General features: G+C 36.4%; 1 protein-coding gene across 1 annotated transcript in view; it reads right to left on the bottom strand.

Moving 5' to 3' along the window:
• The window catches only part of MYZAP (myocardial zonula adherens protein), a gene marked incomplete at its 3' end in the record, with an annotated part of 41,060 nt that overhangs the window by 1,920 nt on the left and 15,827 nt on the right, over positions 1 to 23,313 (bottom strand). The window contains exons 4-11 of the mRNA XM_079540729.1: positions 22,056 to 22,148; positions 19,658 to 19,771; positions 18,607 to 18,759; positions 16,625 to 16,750; positions 15,657 to 15,785; positions 13,396 to 13,481; positions 10,647 to 10,752; positions 239 to 322 (exon numbers count right to left, since the gene is read on the bottom strand). Coding sequence (XP_079396855.1) covers positions 239 to 322; positions 10,647 to 10,752; positions 13,396 to 13,481; positions 15,657 to 15,785; positions 16,625 to 16,750; positions 18,607 to 18,759; positions 19,658 to 19,771; positions 22,056 to 22,148 — 891 coding nt within the window. The remainder of the gene's footprint in view (positions 1 to 238; positions 323 to 10,646; positions 10,753 to 13,395; positions 13,482 to 15,656; positions 15,786 to 16,624; positions 16,751 to 18,606; positions 18,760 to 19,657; positions 19,772 to 22,055; positions 22,149 to 23,313) is intronic.

Raw genomic sequence — 23,313 nt, 5'->3', positions numbered from 1 at the left:
CTACTTCCCTCTCAGCCCCAGGAAGCTGAGAAACAACACAAACTTTGTCTCTATAATGAAGTATCCAGACTTTATATTACAAACATTCATCTTGTGACAGGTGTTTAATTTCAGCAAACTTTTGTTTACTGAAGAACAGCAAATATGAGAAGTAAACATGCATTTAAGCAGCATCAGGTGACACCAGATCCAATTTTATTGGATTTCAGAAAACAATCACAATTATATAATGCCTTACCTCACATTCTAAGAAAGAAATCTTTTCTAAAAGCTGTATTATAAATAATTCCTTTTCTTTGACTTTCTTTCTTAGCATTTCAATCTGCGAAGAAAAATAAAGATATTTGGTCTAATGGGGTTGGGAAAAGGAGGAAGAAGACTTGATACTGCAGGAAGAAAAGATATTTGATTTTATTACATATTTATTAATATTGTTTGTTTGTATAAATATCATACATATATACCAACATGAATTTTACCTGCATTTAGCTGGAAACAAAATGTAAACTCAAACACTGTCATGTAACAAAGCAAACTTGGGAAAAATCCATCTCTGATTTAATGGCCTTTGCTCTAAACAATTTTAACTAAACCCAAAATATGGCGCATATCTGATAGTTTCTTGAAGGTCTTATTCGTTCAGTTCTTTTCTGGCATACTAGACTCACTGGAAAAAAAAAAAGTGCATTTGCATTTTATACCTAGGGAAAGGAAAGCAGTTATTTACAAATGCTCATTGAAATTAAAATTAGCTGCACCAAAGCTATTGCATCTTAGTGCAGCTCTTTAGGGAAGAAAAGATGACCAGAGTATATTCTGGGATTTTTGCTAATCAGTGTGTGGCACAATAAGATCTTCCACATTGAATCTGTCCTTGCTACCAGAGCAGGCAGGTAAGGCCAAAGAAATGGGGTATGCCCTGGGTTTCATAACAATCCCAAACCCCGAGCCCAAAGTTGGTCTCCTTGCATGACAAGAATTAAAAGATCCATGCATAATAAAGAATAGGCATTCATTTTTTATAAAACCTCCTGGAAAATAAGTTTGCTTTATTTTGTTAAGTTATTGTTTGGTTACGAGTTTCCCAAACTTAAGGGAAAAAGTAAAAGGCATTTTTAATAAAAACTCGGTGAATTTTACCAAAACGAAATCTTTTATGGGATAGCCAAGTTGAAATAAAGCAAAGCTCATAATAGTTTTTTGGGTTTTTTTTCTTACCTGGCAGTTACAATGTTACATTGATACACAACACAGTTTGACCATTTCCAAATGCTAGGCCAGATTCTCTACGTACTCTCACCAATCAATAACTTTTTTTTTAAATTTTGTGAAAGCACATTAAAAAAGACCTTCCAAAATCCACCAGTGTAAAACTTTTGAGTGCATCTGGAAACAATGATTAGTAGAAATATTCTCATCCTGCTAAAAAAAAAGAATTATAAAACACTCAAAAGTACATTACTTAAAACTCTCAGTACTACTCAGAGTAGCACTTTCACCCTCCCTCCCAAAAATCTATACAGTGCAACAAAAAGAGAAAAAGCAAAACAGATGCATCATTTAATCCAAAGTTATAAAATCACCAAATCAACTTTACTTCTGTCTTTCTAATTCCCAGTAATCCTTGACACAGTTATCAGTTATTACTGGAAAAAGGTAAAATGTAAGTGTGATGAAGTATGTGCGTTCAGCTGAAGTCGCAGAATATCTGAGTGCTGTCATCATCCATCTTTCTATCTTTCCCAAAATCAGATATTCAATTTCTTTTCTTTGAAGTGCATGCAAAAATCATCTATGGCATCTACAGGTATTACTATTTCGGTCTTCTGATCACAGAAATCCAAAGCTTGTAGCATATTCAGAATTTCAGAGTGGCACGATGGTATCTCATTCTGATCTTCATAATTAATTACAATTTTGTTTAGTACTATGACTAAATTAAGTCACTTGGTGAACAGCTTCAGACTTACCAGTAAATTCCACTTGAAAAAAGACAAACGGTTCTTTTAGAATTTTTAAGTGGATCTTCTCCATTAATATTTTATTCTACTACACAAGAAGTAGATAATTTTAACACCAGTAATCAATACAACGCAAAGTTGACTGAAGCCAAGTGCAGCTATGGGATCAGAGGAGGGTTTTGTCCAGTTCTTCCTTTTGAATGTAATACAGCCCATTCTGCTTTTAGAGGAAGACTGTTAAATTGCTTCCTCCTCTTCCCAAACACAAACCCCAACTCCAAAAAGACATGTTGTTGTTTTGCAGGTGTGCTACTGCTTTTACTCTTCTTTTGGTGAAAATCCTCTGAGGAGTGGCAGAATTGGCAACAGAACTCCCTGCCTCCTTTTGATGTATTTATACAACATCAGTCAGAACCCACTACATCAATGTATTTTGGCGTTCTAAAGAATTTTAAAATATGCCTTCTCTTTCTAACATATTAAGGAGAGCCAACATTGTGCTACATTATCACACACAAACATATTCTAGCAGTAAAACAGAATGGAGTGATAAGACTATGTAGATTGCAGATACGATAAGGCTCTAAATTAAGTAGTTTATATAAAACCTTTTGGTGGATCTTTACAGCATTGTGAAATCAGTCCAAGACAGCTGTACAAATCAAACATATCTCATGGGAATAAATTCAGCAGTTGATAAAATTGGAGGGGCTCTTTCAGGGCCAGGAAAACAACAGTAATTCAGCCTCCTCCCCAGATGCAGCAGAGTGACTCTGTGAGGCCACTGCAGAAGGAATGCAGGCAAGAACACTGCAGGGCACCCCTTTTACATATAGGCACACTGCTGCCCCCAGCACTAGTTGTCTCAGCGCTACTGCTGACCAAGGGCTAAAACAACTCCCAACAAATTTTTGATGCACCATTAAGCCTACCCACAGACTTGATGTGGATGACACATCCCACCAGAGTAGTTTACTATAAAAGTTTATTTACTGAATAAAAATAAGAGCACACATTGTGTCCTGTCATTAGCATAGGGATGACCAAGAGTGAATAAACCAGATTAGATTACACTTCAAGGTGGACATTCACTTACAGAAAAGCAGGAATAAGTTTTATATTTATAGTTTATATACTTATAAGGTTTATATTATCATATTACTGTATTAAATAAAGTCCATATTCAGTTAATTTAAATTAGACACATTGCATAAAGTAAAAGAGCGATAGTTTCCTTCTAGAGAGGAATGTAAGAGGAGCAGTGGCTCAAAATGATGATATTGGGTAAAAGTTCTTCAAAAATAATATTAATGACTTAATACCTAATGGTATTTTGTTTTGTTTTCCATTAAAAAGATGTTATTTATAGTAAAATAAACTTAAGATAATAATGCTTACAGCACCATTAATGTATATTGCACAAAACCAAGTCTTGAGAAGGTCTTTGATCCAAGGAGTGAGAGAAAAACTAACAGAGGACAGAGCAATAGATTTTGACTTTTCGTTGAACGTAGGGTAAGGACAAGGAAAGGAGAAGCAGGATAGTTCAAACACAATATTGAACTAAGGGCCCAAGTGAGAGAAAAACTAACAGAGGACAGAGCAATAGATTCTGACTTTTCGTTGAACATAAAGTAAAGACAAGGAAAGGAGAAGCAGGATAGTTCAAACACAGTATTGAACTAAGGGCCCAAGTGGTGGCCAGGGCAGTCTAGCATTAGAAACAAAGTTAGTACAAGTCAAAGACTGAACTTCCTTGGACTGACTCATTGCTGGACTGACTCCAGTCCAAAAATATCACCAAGATCTTCCTATGTTTTCTATGAGCAACACCCAAAGCCTATAACCCACCTCATCCTTGCTGTGTCTGCAGACTTTAGCATTTCAGCTCCCTGCCAATTCAGCAACTTGATCCCAAATCTGGATTTTACAAAACTACCCTCTCAGATTTCGCCATCATTTTCTACAAGCACTACAGAAGTATATCCTTCAGTGTCTCTCCTTCCATTCTTGTCTACTGCCCAGACTGTTCCCTAGCACTGTTCTTCCTTGCCTTGCACTGCAAGATTCACTAGCCATTCTTTTCCCTCCAATTCTCCACCAGTATTTCTTCACATTCACAGTAAGCAATTAAACAAAATTTCCTTAACAACATAGTTTGTATTAATGACTCAACCATTCCTTTGGAGACAACTGTCCTAACAGTATAATTACGAATTTAGCAATCCTGGGATACGCCATCAACCTTTGATCTTTCTCTTCATTCCCTCTTAGCAAACCTACTCAACTGCATTTATTGCTCTTGCCTTTCCTTTTCATGTTGGGTGACTGCTGACTATTCCAGAAATTGGGAAGGGAACAGCAACAAGGCCCAAATGACAGTATTGTAACTTACCTGGTCTTCTAAGGACTGAGTGGCTCCATGTGCTTTTCAGCAATACCTTTGCCAACCCCATTTCAATTCTCCCAAACTTGGCACAGGAAAGAAGGGCACCTGATCTCTCTCAGTCATGGCCAGATCCATAAAAATCCATGCAGATTGTGTTAGGTATACAGCTCACATTACACATACCCAGTGCAACTTACAGTGATGTGAATCAGCACATTAAGACCCCATGGGCAATGTGAATGTTGCTGAATTTATCTAATAGCTGAGAAATATCACCATAGCACTTTTTCTCCAAACTCCCCCCACTCTTTATTATAGTCCTACTGCTGTTACAACCTCTGTATATTCTCCTTCTTCTAAAACCTCAAGGTCACATTGCTCAAACTCCCCCAGATTCCAGACAGTAACCTTTTCTTACAGTACCTCCCAGAAAATTCAATTCTTGTCCGCCGTATCAATGAAGATGTAATTATTTCTCACTATAGAACAGGTTTGTCACTATATATCTCCTCAAATACCAGATGAATTTGTCATGCTACAGAAAGGGCAGTGTAAATACTTTCTGGAATGAACAGCACATCTGAATTTCTCTTGCTCCATCAATCAACTTCAGTAAAGATGGAAAATTTCATGGGTAGAACAACTAAGAACAGTCAAGAGGAGATTCATGAGACTTAAAAGGAAATTCTGGAGAAGTAAGCAGTGTTATTAGAAAGGAAATCAAGAGCATTACAAAGCAACTAAGAGATAAAGTACTGAAAGAGAGAATTCAAGTGTTCAGTCACAGAACATTGATAAAGTCTGAAATAGCAAACCTGATTTTATTCTGCATACTTACTCACAGTACTAGAGGCTTGAAATATGCCTTATTGAATTATTGAATTAGAACAGATGCAGCTGTTAGGTAAATTCAACACTTACCACTTCATACTGCCAATCAATTTCAAATATTTCTCAGAACATGACAGTGCTATTACAGTTAAGTGTTAGATATTATTCAAGTATAGTGTATTTTCCTTATAACACTGATACAGAGACATTAACACACTGGTCATAAATATAACTAAGTACAGGACAAACACATATTACATTACATAAAACAAGACAGACAAGACACTGAAACAGCAGCCTGAACTCTCAAAGACAGCTGCTGTACAAGGAAAGCAAGATTTTACTCAAGACTCCAAAATTTTGCTGGAACTTAACTAGTATTTATCAGCCTAGTCTTCAAATTTTGTTCAGGGAATGTGATACAGCAAATAGGAATGAGCACCTTTTTTAAAAAAAAATCCTCCTTAGTTATGCTGTGTGACCCCTCAACACCTCTTGTGATTTTAAAGCTCCTATTTTATATAAAGAAGTAGCAACTGATTGATAGGAATTATTGCATTGTCTAAACTAGTCAGCTGTATGAAAACATCATAGCAGTCTTTGATGTGCATCTACTGCTGAAGTAGGCCCACAGGACCAACATGTTCTAAAGGACTATAAACATCCACATCTTGTCTAACACTTCAACCCAACTATTTAGGAACTACTTCAGTAGTGCTTAAGTCTCCTAATTAATGATTTGGCAAAGCAGTTTCTAACTGAAAGCACTGGTAGCATGCAGATATAAACACTCCCACCAAACCACAGTTGTGCTTCTTCTTTTGCCAGTAGGCAAGCAACGTATTGCATTGCTCAAGTCCACTGAGATGTGCCAAACTCATGAACAAAGCAGGGCAGGAAGGGCAGTATTATATATATTCTGCCATATATCTTCTTCTTCCAGGCTCTTAAGGTGGCTTTCTTTCTGCATTTGCTCTTGTGTCTTTTTTCTTTTTTCTTTTTCTCTTTGTTGTTTTGGTTTTGATATATGTACTATATAAAGCAGATTTTGGTTAATAATAATCTGGCATCCGTCTGTGGCTGATAATTCCATCTTCTCATACTTCTGTGTGTCTTCCTTTACGTGACCTAAAATTAAAACTGTGCTTCCATATTGAAGTTGGCTATTTTTCAGTTTGTCTGGAGCTCTTGATAGAGAAGTTTTCAGCTGGTTATTAAGTCTTTAGTGGGAAAATTTCTTCTTTATTCTCCATTTGTGCAACATAAAACATCACTCACTCACTAGTACTTTGTCCTTTCATGCAAGTATCTTCTGCAACAGAACAGGATACGGCTTCCCTCTGGTGTTTGGTCACCTTTTATTATCCAACGAATCTGAGACTAAAGCTGGAGAACAGCTCATGGGCCATCACCTAGAGACAGTTCAATTCAGTAGTTAGGGAATTCCGTGTGAAATCTGAGTTCCGTAGATAATTTTGTGCCATGGAATCAAATATCCTTCTCTCTTTTCAGTCCCCTTCAGAACAGCTCCCTATATTTGCATCAATCCATTCACATTGCCTACAAATCTAAATATTTATTTTCTCCCCTCTACTCTTCTTAACTATGTAATAATATTACACATAAAGTAAGTTTTCTGTGGCATGAAACTGCAATCCATTTCAGTTTCATTTGCACAGATATCAAATGAAAAGATCTAATCTCACCAGGTTTGAAATGGAGATAGTGTCAATAAATGCTTTTGTTGCTTATTTAAATTTTGCATTTAATTTGAAGATTTTTAGCTTTATTATCTTAAACTAAACTGCTTCCTATTTCCTACACTGGCACAGATTGGAAAAACTGACCATGTAGAATGGATAACTGAAAAGAGCAAGCTTTCACCTCTCCCTGAACTATTTCTTAAAAAACCTTAAAAAACAATGCCCTTAAAAAAACATTGTGGTTGCACCTTCCCTTGTTTTCCCATAGTGTCCCTTGTGCCTGTATCTGCCTGTCCAGAATAGTCTCTGCACTGAAGACTCCTTAGCAGAATGGTTTGAAGTGTGCATCCTTCCAACTTCTGTACTGAGACTCTCCCTGCAAGTTCTGCCTCTGGTAGAACTGCCTTTTTCTTGGGTTGTCTTTGAAAGCCTCTCTCTGCTCAGCCATAATTTCAAAAAGGAAGAGATAGGGGCTGGATTTCTGCCCTTTCAGCTGCCAGCATTCCACCTAAAATCTGCACTAAGCTGGGAACAAACATTTATTTAACAAACAAGTTCAACACGGGGAAAAACCCATCAGCCTTAAATCTTCTGCAGTCTGTCCAATGAGCACATCAGGCTTCAAAGCCAATGCTGGGTAACTTTCAGATCAACTCTTGCTCTAATGGGCTTTCATCTTGGTTCTCACAGCAGAGGATCTCTATGAGGCTGAAAAACAGGTGTGTGAGTGATCTTAGTTTTGTGTTTTTGTTGCTTTTTTTTTTTTCCTCTCTTCATCTTCTATTTTCTTCTCAAAGTCGTTTTCCATGCTCCTGCTTAATTTATGACTAGTTTGTCTAGGTCAAATTGAAGAGGTTTCTCTTAATGCCTGAGATGGAAGGATTTATTTTCAGAGAGAAAAATCAGAAGCAAATGATTTCTTGGCTGAGGAGCATAAGTACACTGAACCATGACTGTTCTCTGCCTGGGCTCAGTTCCACTAAAGGCAGGTTGCATAACTACTGCATTCACTACTAGCATGACGGCTTCTTTAGAAATGAAGACTTGTAGTAGCTACGAAAGAAAAGAGTATTCAACTAATGCTTTTCTGTCAGTGTCTCCTTTCCTGCACGCTGAGATTAGGACTGACCACAAATTTCTAATACCTTATATAAATGCCATAAGAAGAGCAATGAAGGGGTTAGAGCTGCCTGTTGCATCTAAAAACTCCACTATTAAAGCTTTTTTCCACTCTCTCTCAGACTTCTTGCTCTTCTTTTACAGAAAGCCTCCCTTTTATCAATTGCACTTGGTCCATCATCTCTACCTAAAAAAGGACTGAATAGCAATCTATTTTGTGATTTCTCAGCCATCAGATTTGTCTCAGTACTTCTTCAATTCTGACATTTCTCTGTATGAATTCAAAGCAGCATATTTTGTTTGCTCAGCATCCCTTTGAAATGGTATTCCTTTCTGTAGCTGCACTTTGTCTAAATTTAAGATGCTAACAGCACAAATCTGTTGTGGTTTACACTGAAAGAATAAATCCCCATCTACACTTCAGAGCTAGACCTGAATATACCAAGATGAATACTGTAGAACTGATTACTAAGTGATGTGCTCATCCTGCAGTCAAGCAAGTACTTACACATTTTTCTTGCCTGGTTCATAATCTCCTTTTTTTCAGCTTCTAAGAAAAGTACTGCTGATAATTTTGACAATTTTCTTTCTTTCCATTTCTATTCTGGGTTAGCGAGTTAGCCTGTGCTCAGTCTGCTCTTATGCATCAAAAAAAATGAAGTGTTTCAGAAAGTATGCTTTCCCAGCTCTTAGGTTGTTATCTCTCAATTATATTATGTAAATACAAGTTATTGATAGTTATAAACCTTATTTTATAGATACCAGCCACGAAAGTATTTCAATAACAAGATACATGGCAGATCTGTGTGACATTTTTCTGGACCTCGGTAGCCACTGCACTCTGCATTTCATTAAATGTAATGCCAAGAAGATATGTGTTCAAATGTACTCTGATGAACACATTTTCTAGGTTTCACATAGCAGAGATTTTATAACTGTCTCTTTCAACATCCTGGCTTTTAAGAAGTATATACAAAAGTATAAAAAAATACTACGTGCATGAAAAGCTCTGTTTTTCAAAGTGCACACACATCTGCAGTGCTGATCTTCCCAGTGGTGGACAACTACAACTCTCTGCACCCAGATATAGCAGCTATTTTTAAGCCTTTAATTAAAGCAGCATGCCAGTAATATGCTAGATATTTACTGAAACGCAGTACAAACACACACCACAGACACCACCTAATTAAAAACACTAATTTGGCACCATCTGACCTGATCAAATATCTGCTACAAAAATCTTTACTTAGTTCTCTAATCACAATGCAATTGCAAGCACTCATGCAGCTCTCAAGTAAACTATATTAAAAGAAAAATTAAAACATACAAGAAATACAGAGAGTAAAAAGTACATTCTCTGTGACTACATACAATAAAGGATCATTTAATTGATTTTGAAAAGCAGGTAGTCAGGCATCAGATAAAATAGATATATTTGGCGACTGAGTAGTGAGTTAGTTGTCTCACATTCTGCTCTTTAAACAGGATGACAAAAAAGATCTTGAAGAGCTTTCTGTGTAGATGAACATGCCAGTAAATACATGTTACATGATTCAAAATGCTAAACTCACCAATTAAAACTGGCATTTATGATATAACTATTATTGGCCCATGATTTAGACATGTTTTTGCCAAAACACACAATGGAATTGAAAATATTTGCTATACCAATACAGCCCACTAGAGGCCCGGTTACATGGAGTAGTTTAGAATATACTTAGAAGAAAAGTAATGCAGTATTAATAGAATCATCTGGATTGCCACCTATATCCCAAAGTGTCAAGTTCTCTAGTATTTTTAATTGCAAGAAAAACAAACAACTTCATAATATGGTGGTTAGCTTCCTGAGACTTCAGGATAGTAATTGTTCCAGTAATGCTTTGAGTAGATAAATTAGATTATTAGAGATATTTTCCTTCATAGAATATTGTGGTAAAATAACCACTTGCTGTGATGCTTGAGAATAATAAAATTGGCAAGCTGAACTAGATATGATTTTTCATCCCACTTCTTTCCTACTCACTTGATGTAAAACAGGATCTCTTAGTATCACACATCAGATCATACATCAGAACTCCATCAGAATCTTGTAACCAACACACAGACCAAGACAAATATAAGCAAATATCATATAGATAGAGGTATACATAATACCATCTTGATAAAAATAGAAAAACTCCATGTCTAATCAGCTAACCTCTAACAGTACATTGCGAATGTCTTAGATTAGAATAGTTGCCAAACGTTTGATTTGGTAGACATGTGATATCCAAAGACAGAAAAAAAAAAAAAGATATTTCATGAACGTCTCTACTCTGTGAAGTAGCAAGGCTTAGCATAATACTGCTGTCTGTCTGCCTTCTACTCACATATAGGAAGAAGACCCTTAACTGATCTGAATGCTTCAAATTAAGTTATATATGGTATGTTTAGTTCATGGACTGACACAAAGTGTTCCAGAAAGTCATCCTAAAGTATATAACCCAAAGGCATGGGGTTAAACTGCTTTTACTGTGCCCTTCTGCTTTACTAGTCCCAGATGTTTAACTCATCTTCCACTGCGTTTGTAAGTAAGGTGGCATAAGGAAACTGCACAGAACACAGCTCTCTGGATAATGTACTAATTGTTTTACTGGTTCTCACCTCCTCAACCATGTGCTTAACTTTCTTCTGTTGGCAGTGGACCATATCATCCAGATGCTTTATTCTCTCCCTTAGGCTAGCTGCTACCTCCTCCAAATGCTGTGACCTAGCAAAAGATGGAAGAGTTAAACGTATAAGTGAGAAGGTATGCAGCAGAAGCAAAACAAGAATAAACTGCCAGAATCTCACCACAAATCAAGAAGATCCGTACAGAGGTAGGCAAGTCAAATTCCACTGGCAGATGTGTATTTTATTTGTCTAAACTACGTCTTACTGGTAGTGTAGTAGTCTAAGTAGCTGTCTCCGCCCAAGTTCACTCACCTTTCTCTGGCATTCTGGCACACTTACTCATAGCCCAAAGTGCTGACAGTTAAGCATAATAATAAAGCTCATCTTCTTGAGACATCTGTTTTTCCTTGAAGTAAAAGGCATTTAGACAACTAGATCTTTATCACCTGAAAGACACATTTATCCTGGCTTACAATCACCTGCAAACCTTTTGGAAATATAAACTAAATAGAATCCAAGGAAGCACATCTGCAGCTGTCCTTTTAAGTGCTCTCCTACTACGGGGCAGCTGTGAATCGAGTATTTGGCATAGTTGCCAACAGTAGCAGAAAGCTAACTGGAGTAGAAATAAGTCAACAACAGTCAGCAAGAGTTGCTGCGGATGTTTTTAGTTTATACCTATGGCCTTGTATAGAGATTCTGTTTTTCTTAAAAGCCATTTAGCACAGAAATACAACATTCTTCGAACTCCTACCGAAAACTGAAACAGGAGGGAATATTTAAGAGACTATAGGCATTTTTATCTGAATATACAGTTTTCAAAATTCATAAATAAGAGCAATTTGTGGCTTGCAAAATAAGCTTCTGTACTGCTAGGTTCAGGACAGATTCGAGAAGTGGAGGAGGGGAATCAAACACAAAAAGAATTTTTTAATCTTGCTCTGTGCACAGCAGAAGAAACTGCTGAAGTCGCAAACAGAACAACCATTTTAAGGAAAAGCAGCAGATGGCAAACTGTATGACATGATTCTATTGAATGTCTGAATTGCATGCTGTTTCCCCTCCATAAAAAGCTTCTGTTAACAGCACTCTATGGAACTGTAACCTCAGCACTTGGACAAGGACTCAAAAAACAAGGCATTACTGCAAGTTTTTTAGTCATGCATGTTAAGGTCTCACAGAGCCGCAGTTTTCATTTTGCAACTGTAACACACATCTTGCCTCATTAAAAGATTTTAAATTAAAGTACTACAAGTAATGGAGAAACAGAAGAGATAACATTCCTCAGGTGGAGAACTTCAGAACAGACCTCATCATGTGAATACAGATTCACTGACTCATTGCATAGATTGCTATCGTATGCTTGCTCACTCTGCACTGCACAAATTCCTGTCTCTCCTTTACCCTTTTTACTGCAGCATAACTTTTCATGCTGAGTGGGCAGAGCAGGATTCACTGAAGTGGGAAGAGTATCATTTACACAGTGGTAAAGGAAAGAAGGAAATAGTTTTTCATCTCCATATTCTATGTTGCGTGGAACATCTATACATTTTAAAATGTTGTTTTAACAGACTGACATGAAAAGCCATTATTTCCCTGAAACCAATAAGAAGGTCACAGATCAGTGCAACTAGGCAATAAGGTGCTCTGGGCAGAGACTTCCTCTTGCGTTTGTGCATCATATAGAAGAATAGGATGCCAGAACTTCAAAACTTTAAAACTGAGTTTCTAGGTCCCCAGAAATATCAATAGTAATCAAGTATGATTGTTCAGTCTCTGCTTATAAATCATTTTTACCCACTCTACTAGTGTCATATAAACATTTGAGAGTAATAGACACAATTCTCACTCCAATGGTAGTTACGCTACCTTGGTGCTGGATAGATTTCTCTTGAAACCGTAATTCTGGCTTTGCATTAAACTTTCTTTTGCCTATTTGTGATGCTGCATTGGTCTCAAAGAAGTAGCAGTGGATGCACATGCCATCCTTGGGCAGAAGCAGCACACCCAGGTGCCACCACGCCATTAGCTCTTCCTTCTTTGCCTCATGCTTTCCAGAACAACCATTCACAGAGGTCTCACTGCCAACAACATCACTCTCACTTCCCTCAAATAACTTCACAACCTATTTCTGCACTGTGATGCTACAGGACAGATTTTTCCACACCTTCATTTTGTTCATGTGCATACGTTCCCCACATTTGTAGACCTGCTCCTCCAAACGTCAAACATATTCACTGTTTTTCTTTTATACAGAAGACAAGTTGGCAGTCAGATGCAAAACTCTTGCTCTCTTCATCAGTTCAAATTATCAAAGACAAACTTCTTTTTTTATCCTACAGCTGATTTTATCCTATAGCTTCATATTGATACAGAATATATTTTCTTTTAGAACCATATCAAATGGTCTAGAAGGTGATGACCAAAGTGTTTGTAGTTAGCATTATACTACAATGAATTTGGCAATGCAGATTTAAGAAAAATGCAATCCATTAAATATGTTATGTTGCACATATTCTGCATGTTTGCAAACAACTTTTCAGGACAAATGTATGGAAGCGATTTGTGATTAATCCTCTTCATATTTTTTTTTATATTTGAACAAAGAACTTATCAGATGGACAATGTCTCCTAAACTGCAGATTTCAAGTTAGGAAAATAAAATTCGGATGTCCAAAAACAAACCAACCAACCTCTAACATTATCTAGCAATACTGTTCATTGACGAAACATATCTCACCTCTCACTGTCAGAGTTGCTTTCAGATTTTGCTCCAGATAGTTGTATTTCATTTAGTTCCAGTTGTTTTTGCAGCTGGTGACGTTCCTAAACAAGAAATGCAATAGCCTCCCTCAGTTTTCCATATGTCAAAATGTAAAGACTTCACTGAGAATAATATTTCATTGCAATTCAAAAGACCATTTGTGAAATGAAAATAGAAAGTAATTAAACAAATTTACAGCTGCTACAGAGGATTCATTCATCGCCTATATCCACAGAATTAAATAATAGAATCAAATTCCAGCTATCCAGACTTATCAATCATCCATTTGAAGATGTGCAGTGATACTTGAAACTGACATATTTGAATGAAGAAATGAATCATCACTATCTTTAACTACATAACTGTCTTATTTTCCATGCTATCCTACCAAAAAGATTTCTCATTTCAAGGCAGAGATACAAGCTACTCCTCTATTTCTTCCCTCCAAAAACATCCTTTTTCAGTCATCCACAAAGTGCTTGTGAAAAATCTGTGAGAACTTGGGAACTGAGTGAACACAGATCAATAGAGGAATCTACTATCCAGTTTAATGGGAATTTAACAGAGCCGTTCAGTTTTACTCTGCAAATATCAAGTAGATGAGAGCAAATTAAATAACTAAAGAAAACAAACTCATCCGTACTGTAAGAACGGTGTTACAATTCCTTTATTCATTGCATAATACTTATAAGCGATAGGCTGCAGCCCAGATGAAGTTAACAGAGCTGCTGAAGTGGCCTGTTAAGCTGACATGATTCCTCAGAGTAATCTTTAATTCTACTAATGAGACTTGTAAGCGTTAGACAAAAAAGGCTCAATATAAATGCACATCAGACTAACCAGTTAAGCCAACAAGACTGGCCATTAAAAATATATTCCTCAGCAGTAGCAAAAATGTACTATATCAAAGTCCATACTGAAGTAGATGAAAAAACATTTCACTTGTAAAACACAAGATTATATTATCTTTACTTACTAGAATTTCTCAGTACATTCTCTGTTTCTTTATTCTAGATACAAAGACCCAGATCTCTAAAGATAATGTCTGCTATTTAATTAAATGGGAGACACCAAAGTACATCCTAGAGTACTGAAGACTTTTAAAAGTGCTGCTCTTATCCCTTTTAGCATGACACCATACAGTCTAAGGATTAAACAGTAACATTCATTCTTAGTTCAGTGAATGATACTAGAAAATGAAGAAGAAATTTCACTGTAACTGCTGGAGACAGAGGATATATAAAGCTTTCAGCTTTCAGTTTCAGATATTTGAGAAGGTCCAACAGATGTGATTGAGAAAAAAAAAATACCAGGCAGGAAAAGGTATTGTGATACTCACAGACATAATCATGCATTAGAATAATAATAATCTGAATACTACTGTAAATTTTGTCCCAGAGCAAAATCCATAGAAGAGAAGGAAGGGTGGGAAATAAAAAGAAACAATACAAAACTGCTGAAACTAGTTTTACGGTAGTGCTGCCAGTGTAGCAAGAGATAAAAGTCTCAAAGCATTTCTGCTTTCAGAGATTTAAAAGGCAATCATCGAAGAAACAGTTCTTAATTACATTTTAGTAGGGATTATTGAGCTAGGGGGAGAAATATTTTTTTAATACTGTCAGAAAAGAAAGAAGGTAGATTTTAGATTGAAAAGCATTTTACTCAATCTTTTCTTCCCTTCCCAAAATATTCTGAGACATCAAAATGAGGTAGAAGTCTACATGGAAAAATGAAGCGGCTGCTACATATCCACAAAGAACATTCAGAACCTTTTAGTTTGAAGCCTTCAGATTAGCATTGTATTCAAATGAGAAGAAATTTGGAGATACAGTTCCAATCAGAACTATAAATAGTTTAATAACAAGGCCTATATCTTACTAAAATACATTTTATTAGCCCTACCAACAAAATTTCTATGAGCTTTTGGGTCATTTACGATTAATTCATTAGGCTTTGGAAACCATGTGCACAGCAGGAAGACAAAATGTTTTTTTAAAATGATGGTTTACTACATAAAGCAGCTCTGACCACCAAAAAAGTAGAAGAATCACTTAGTCACAGTATCTGCTTGATAATCTAGGTGCATTTATTTATATGGATGCAATAACAGAAGTGGTAAATCACTTTTGTATGGTACTGAGTATGGTACTGAGCAACAGGCAACTAAAAAATAAATAACATTCCCTTCAGGTACTTCTCCCTTGTCTTTGAATATGACAAGCAACTAACTCTCATACCTCTTCCATGCGTTCAATCAACCGATCCAGCTCACCAATTCTCTGGTCTTTCTCCTGTATACTTGTTTCTGTAATCTGCATCTTCTTATTTGACTCCTCAATAGCCTTCAGAAGCCGGTTGGTTTCCTCCTTCATGTAAGAAGATTTACAGTCACAACAACATACAGTACATTAATGAGAAATGAAACCATTCTTAGGCTGTAGCATCAAGACAGCAGTTTGTAAGCAAAGCTCAAAGCTGTTCACTTACCTAGAAGTCTGGAAGAGTTGTGATCCCAAATGTGTATAGAGCAAAAGATCTGGGGCATTTTGAAGCACAGAGGTATTGTAAAGTATCATTATGAAAGTGTGAGAAAAACACCATTTCTTACATATTTGTTCTCCCTTCTGAATAGCAGTGAAGAAACATCATGAGAAACTACGCTATTCCAATTGACAGCTTTTATCCTGTTCAGCTGTGTACTTTCCTCACACATAAAACAACAGGAATAGAAACAGGCTAGGGAATCTACCTTCAATCTCAATCATCTGTCTTTAGCAGTTAGAAGAACATGACAAACTGTTCAAAAAAGGTTTTACTTGTGGGTGGAATGAGACAAGGAGACACGAAGAATTACTGTCTAACTAATGTCCAGTGAAATTTACCCTTCCTCCTTCCCTCTTCTAGAATATCACTAAAATTGGACAAAAGTGGTTTGTTTGTTTGTTTTTTAAAGAGGATCAGAAGCTAAAAAAAAAAAAAAAAGGCCAAAATACTTAATTTTAAATTTTGAAGCCTATATTATCATTACTGCTGCTGCGTTTGAATATACTTTTTTCTCAGCCCTAAAACCCCAATAGCTTTGAAAACTGTGTAATGGTGGTTTGACAAGTCACAAAGAAAGAAGCATATGCACACTCTGGACTATTAGGTGATTGAGAAATGACACCCAAACTGAACACCACTTTTACAGACCAAATATACATACTAGGAGAATTTCCTTCTCAGCTTTATGTTTCTGCTCCTCTTCTCTCAGTTTTTCCTCATACTGACTGTACAGTTTTCTCGTCATCTCTCTCATGACTTCAGCATTGGCTTCTTGTGATGATTCCACCTACAACAGGGGAAAGGATGAAAGTTACAGTTGACCCATCAGTCAGTAGAGCACAGATGTCTGCAGGAGAAATGAAACTCGCATGATATGAAACGAACACCTTGAATTTTAGCTCCATCTTGCTATAAATTTGACATAATTGAAGCAGATTTTCATTCGTGTCAAGATCATTTACAACACGGCCAATGTAGAACTCATTCAAATTTGTGGAAGTTACTATTTCATCAAGTTTGATGGTGCCTGAATTTAACCAACCATTGCTTCTCCAGGAACAGGTCATGACTCTTTACTGAGCCCTTCCATAAGAGTGTCCAAGTCACTGGAAGACTCCTGCCACTTTACAAAAGTGTATTTTAGAGAGAATAGATTTAACTCCTGTTTCTAGATGGCCATGAACTCTTAAAGTAGTGATTACCTTAAGCTGAATCTAATTTATGTGTTGTTAAGCAGAAGACACAGATGCACTCTCCTCTCTCTTGCTTGTTCACGTACTACTCTTTGTGCAAGCACAAGAAACAGGGTGATCATGGAGAAAAGTTCATCAGAGAACAAACCAGGCTGAAAATTAATAGACCCAGGGATTGGATATGGTTAATTTTTAACCATAGGATGAGCAACTCTATCACTGCATCAAGGAAGAGGGCAAGAATGGCAATTCAGAGACAGGATTTCCCCTTTAGGGTGGTTCAAAACACTCACTAAAACACACCCTCAGTGATTAAACACTGGATAGGACATTTGCAGCTTAGTCCATTTACTATGTAAACTCCAGTAAAAGCAAAGTAGAACAGCTTCTCCAGGACTTAGTTCTCTTACTAGAGATGCTATAAATCAGAGAAGGTTATACTAAAATACTGTGAGAGCTACAGCAGGGAGAAGAATGAAGTGATCCCTATTGATCGCACAACCACAAAGCCCCTGGTTCTGATTTCAAGGTTTTGTTTGTGTGGGGTTCTTGTATTTTGTTTTTTACTTCTTTGCTTCAAGGACTGAAGGGTTTATTAAACCCTTGTGTTTATCTTGCGTGGTAGGAACAAGTGTCCTACTGCCCTGTAGGATAATAATATATTTCATTCCCTGCAAAGGGACTAAGCTCTGAAGGATTCCACTTGTACTGCAATTTCCCCCTGGGCACCTCACCCAAACAGAAACAGGGACAGAGGTAGTAATTTGCACTTTTTGAGAGAGACTACTTATACAGCCTCTAAAGCTTTATTATGAAAGGAAACTAGGAAATGAATTGTAAGTTGAAGTAAACTAATATTATTAACCATTCATCATTAAGCATAAATACAGGTCACTAGAGAGCCAAAAAGAAACATCTTCTATGAACAAATTAGACATGAGTAAACCAGACAGAAAAAGGTTTACAGAAGAGGTGCTTTTTTTTTTTTCATTTAAAGGAGATTAAAGGAATATTTTCGGCAGACAAGCGAGAAAATGGGCAAGCTTTCTGCCATATGAAACTATATTCTGCATTTATTTCTCTGAAAGAAATAGCTTAGTTGTTTTTCCAAAAAACTTGCTGTTACAGTACATATCGACTGACTTTATGGGTCATAAAACTGAGGAGATTACCTGTCAAAAATTTGACAATACCATGTAAACAAACTCAACATCAAGACATTCTTACGGCACTGTACAAAGTTATAAAATCTCTTAACTTACATCAGTGGACATTGATTACTACTTAACAGTTTGAACTTCCACCTGCCAACATGCCCTGATAGTAATCCCATGTTATGAGGAGTCTGACTGTTGCCAGCTGAGATTCTTTGTTGTCAAAACAGAATTCATTTAATATACTTCTAATGCTCTTACTGTGCAATGTTTTCAGGGGAGTTTATATACTGCACCTTTAATTTCAGTAACTGATTTTCAATTTGTGCTGTTTCCAGTTGTTTTTGCTTCTCTCTCAGCTTTTCCATAGATTGCTCATGTGTGTGTTTTAAATTCCTTATTTGTTCCCTTATATCAGTGTTCTCCAAAGTAACATCCACCAGAGTTTTCTGAAACAAAGAGGCAAACCACATATTAAGATTCAGAAATAATTCAGTGAGCTAACATAGTCAAGAAAGTGTAGAACAGGAAAAAAAAAAAAAAGAAAACCAAAAAACCAACCCACAAATATTTAAGGCAATCCTGATTTGTCAATGTAGTGTGTGAACAGTGTTGCAAGTTTTAACATTTAAAATTGTTTTTTGTTGTTTTTGGTTTGCTAGAGGGTGTTTCCATGAGGAACATACTCACTGAAATCAAGTCCTGGAACATGACAAAAAGAGGAAGGAATATGGATACATTTAAGTACAAATATTACTCCCAGTAATCCTCCTTTCTTCTCTCCAAGGGCCATATATATAAATATATATATTTTATATATATATATATGTACTAAAGTGAAAATAACTATGACATACAAGAAAGCAGGAACTTTTTGAGTTTAGATACATGGAAATTTGGAATCCTTTAAAACAGAAAACACATCCCCACGTTCTCCCTCCCCCAAAATTTTACAACTATGTAAAGCCTCACAGGTATTTAGCATCCACACGTGCCACTTCCATCTCTATTAAATAGCAAAGGTAGGAGAGCCAGGATGTGCTCTGTTTTGCACAACACAGAACAAATCACATTTTTACCTTAAGACATTTTGTAGAGACATGACTAGTGGCATTAGTCTGCAGCAGATTAGTATCTCTTGATTGTACAGTCTTTTAATGTTGGTTACAAAGCAGTCGCTGTATTCTTTTCCTTAGTGTCACAAATTAGTTGCCTCAGATATCCAAGACAATACTTTATGGCTTGTTTAGTGTTAGAAACTATTTTTGTTATTCATGTTTAACATATGCTTTTAAATCCATGTCAGAAAAGGAAGTTGTCAGCTGTGAAACAGCTGTTAAAATGTACCTGCAAGTCTATTGATGCTGATGTCAAGGAGCTGTTCATTTCACTAAAGCTATCTAAGGCTGCAGCCTGCACTCGCACATGATTCTCTAAGGATTCCTGATGAGCATTTGTCACCTGAGCAGGAAAAAAAAAGAAGTTTTATATAGAATAATGATCAAGTTTACCTATTCTCTCAAAGGGACCTACAGAATAGATAGATCCCATGGCTAATTTTCACAGTACTAGGATGCTTAAAATATATAGACCCCAAACCACATGCCTGTACCTCAAAAACAAACAAGTAAAATATATAATTCAAATATGCTAGCAGAAGTGAACATAAAGTGAAAGTGGCTGTCTGCTGTTGAACAGTAATCAGTGTAAAACCTTTTCTGAAAGGACAAGAGGACATTTGACAAATGCCTATTCAGAAAGATGATATGCATAGAGTGGGTAGGTTGCTGGTGAAAATCAGAAGAATGCAAGAAATGAAGAAATCTAGAAAGGTTTGGGTGAAAGGTAGAATAGCCTTAATTGAGAAGGAAGTGACAGAGTATGTAAAGAAGCAACATCAAGAGCACCAAAGAATCAAGCAGAACGAAGCAGGCAGGAGAAGTCAGCAGAGAACTATGTTGTGTGAAGATCTGTCTTTTGTTGTGCACACACATACACACACTTGCATGCTTAAAACTTGAGGAAATAAAAGCATAAAATGACACCATTGAAGAGGTGACAGAAACCCAAACTGTAGAAATGATCAGGAACCATTTAGTAATAAAGAAGAAAATTGTTATTAATGGAAGCCAGCCCAACTTGGATTTATGTCATGGACCAGACAGATGTGTTTCTTGTGAAAGCAAAAGAGCACCACTGATCGATAGGAAGATCAATTAGTGTTTAGTAACAAAGTTATAAATAGATCAGGTCAGCCCAGGGAGCAGAAGTTATTTAGTTACTGCTAATTCTATACAAATGTGTGCTCAGTTAAAAACAAATGAAAACAGAAATGCTTTGGATAAATTAAAAAAATTACAAGATAAGAACTTTTGTGAAGAAACTTACTGCCCAAGGTAGAGTATTTGAAGTACAAACTTCAAACTAACTTAATGAACAAAAAGTAGTCCTTGAAACTGATGGGGAAAAAAAGCATAGTGATTCGAAGCTGAAGCTAAGAGCGTAGAAAGGATTTTAAGTAGGATCCTCAAACAGCATGGAAGGTGGCAGTCATGTAGAAAACAAACAAAACCAAACAAATTTTAAAAAGCATATGTTATTAGATAGAAGAACACCTGTGGTTGTTTTTTTTTTTTCAGGCACTCTCAATTATTAAGAAAGTGTGTGTGTGAGGAAGGATGTCTCAGTGTGCCATTAACTTCAGAAAGAATCCTTCATAGACGGTTTATTTGCTTCGGAATTAGAGATTCTGTCAGAAGTGGTCAGAAACTATTAAGAGAGATTTTCGGACTCATGAAGGATTTCTACTGGTCCAGTGGAGGATCTGGAAGCATAGAATATCATCACTGCTGTTCAGTAAGGATCAACCAGAGAGAAGGCAAAGCTGCATCTAAGCCAGCGTTTGCCTACGTGGTACTGGATGGGGGCTGCTTATCGTCAGCATCACAAAGGCTATTTAATTCGTTTCACAAAAATTCAGTTCTTCCCTCCCTCCTCTCAAGTTGGGGTGATTTTTAAAAATTTTTAATTTTTATACTACTTGACACAGAATTTTGTTCTGTGCTCTGATCTTATACATAAACTGACAGTCTTCAAATGAGGAGGTAAGAAAGGCACAGAGTCCCACATCCTTGAAGTTAAATATGTTTAATTATCAAAGCTTCCTCTGAACCAAAGCTGTGAATAACAGTACTGAATATAAAATCCACAGCAGGTTGTCAGTGATTGTTGGACCAAAGAACTCAGCAGTTGAAGACAAAAGGTAAATCTACAGACTGCAGCAGGTCTTACTGAAAAAGCACAAAGAAAGAGTTCATCAAATGACCACCAAAAGGTTCATTAAGAACCACAAGGTAAGTCATTTTAGGACTGTCATGCATTAAAGAATGCTGCTACTTCTTTTATTATCATGTTTACACATTACAGTCACTAAAACAGAGCAGTCTGATGAAACCACAACTCTAAGTTGCACAGATCACTCCTAATTATATATAATCAATATTTTTTTCATTTCATATGGCAGCTTAGTGCTACAAAGATCTCCAATAATTCCCAGATTGTCTAGAATGAACACGCACCCAGGCAATGCTATCAAGATTATCTTTCATTTCCAATAACCAGGCAACTAATTCCATATACGAAAGCATCCCTGTCTTACTTTACCTTCCTGGAGGGAAAAGGTAAATAGATAATACAGGGACAAGTTATTGTCATATACTTTCCCTACAATTGAATGCATACTTACTTTCAGTTCATTCGTAAGCTGCTGTATTTTTCGTTTCATTTCATCATACTCCCCATACATTTTCTTTCTTACTTTTTCCAGAGTTGCTCTCACCTGGTGTTAGAAAAATCACATGCCTTTATCAACCAGACTTATTGATGACACTGTTTGTACTGGGACACAGTATTTTGCTTCTGTGTTCTTTATTGTTACTTTTAGAATTGCCCTTTATTTATTAATTAATTAAAACTTTTTGTCAACAATAGTTCACTCTTAAGACTAGAACTTAATTCTTAAGAGCTGTCCACACAGAGATGATATAAACAAAAATGTGAGCAATTCTAAAATTCTCTGTACACTTAAACACTAGTAAATTAATAATTTAAATAACAAATTTCAATTAAACTTTCCAGAAGACTAACTTATTTAGTTTATTAGTTGAATTAAAATTAACTTGAACATACAATGTTTTCTTTCTAAGAAAAGCATCCAATATGGATTATGAAATCCATATTCATACATTAATTCTGTTACAGCATTTAATTAAGTTTTCACCAAGTGTCCTTTGAAAATAAACCCTTTAGTTTCACTGAATTTGGACTTCCAGGCTCATATCTAGTTAAATAATGTATTAATTACCAATGTAATTACAAATCTGAAGAATAGAGTACCCAATCTGACCTTGTTTAATACCTATGGATGTAAACTATACTTTGCCTTTCTAAAAAAAAACAAAAAAACAAACAAAAAAAAAATTAAAAAATAAAAGAAAGGAAAAAGGGAAAGAAAAAAAAAAAAGGTATGTTAAAAGCCAGCTTGGGTTTGCATGCCATTGAGAAACATGCAAAGAACCAAATTTTCTCAAGAGCACACATTGTAAACCCTCATTAAATGTTTGCCTACAGTTTATCTTCCAGCTACGTAGCTCAAATTCTTTTTCTTCCCTTCCCCTCAGCTGAACACACACTGGTTGCAGATTATCTAGGGCAGTCAGCTTACCTTGCATCTGCATAGCTGAAGTGGGGCTTGGGAAGGAACAAGGGGAAAGCATTAAAAGGGGGAAGTTTCTGGGAGTTCTGCAACATATGCAGTCCCAGAAAGAGGACACTGGCCACCAAACCTACACAAGGAGTGGATGCAACCCTATCCCAGACTGCATGTTTCCTTTGTGATGAGAAACACGGAAGGAAGCTGACTCCTGCACTTCTGAAGGAAGCACTCCTCATCCTGTCTCTACTCACACACATGCACCTGCCCACACACACACTTGCAAGGTGCA

The sequence above is a fragment of the Tetrao urogallus genome, assembly GCF_951394365.1.
Source record: "Tetrao urogallus genome assembly, chromosome: 11".
NCBI lineage: Eukaryota > Metazoa > Chordata > Aves > Galliformes > Phasianidae > Tetrao > Tetrao urogallus.
Note: the sequence above shows the minus strand (reverse complement) of the source record. Positions and strands in the feature narration are given on the sequence as shown.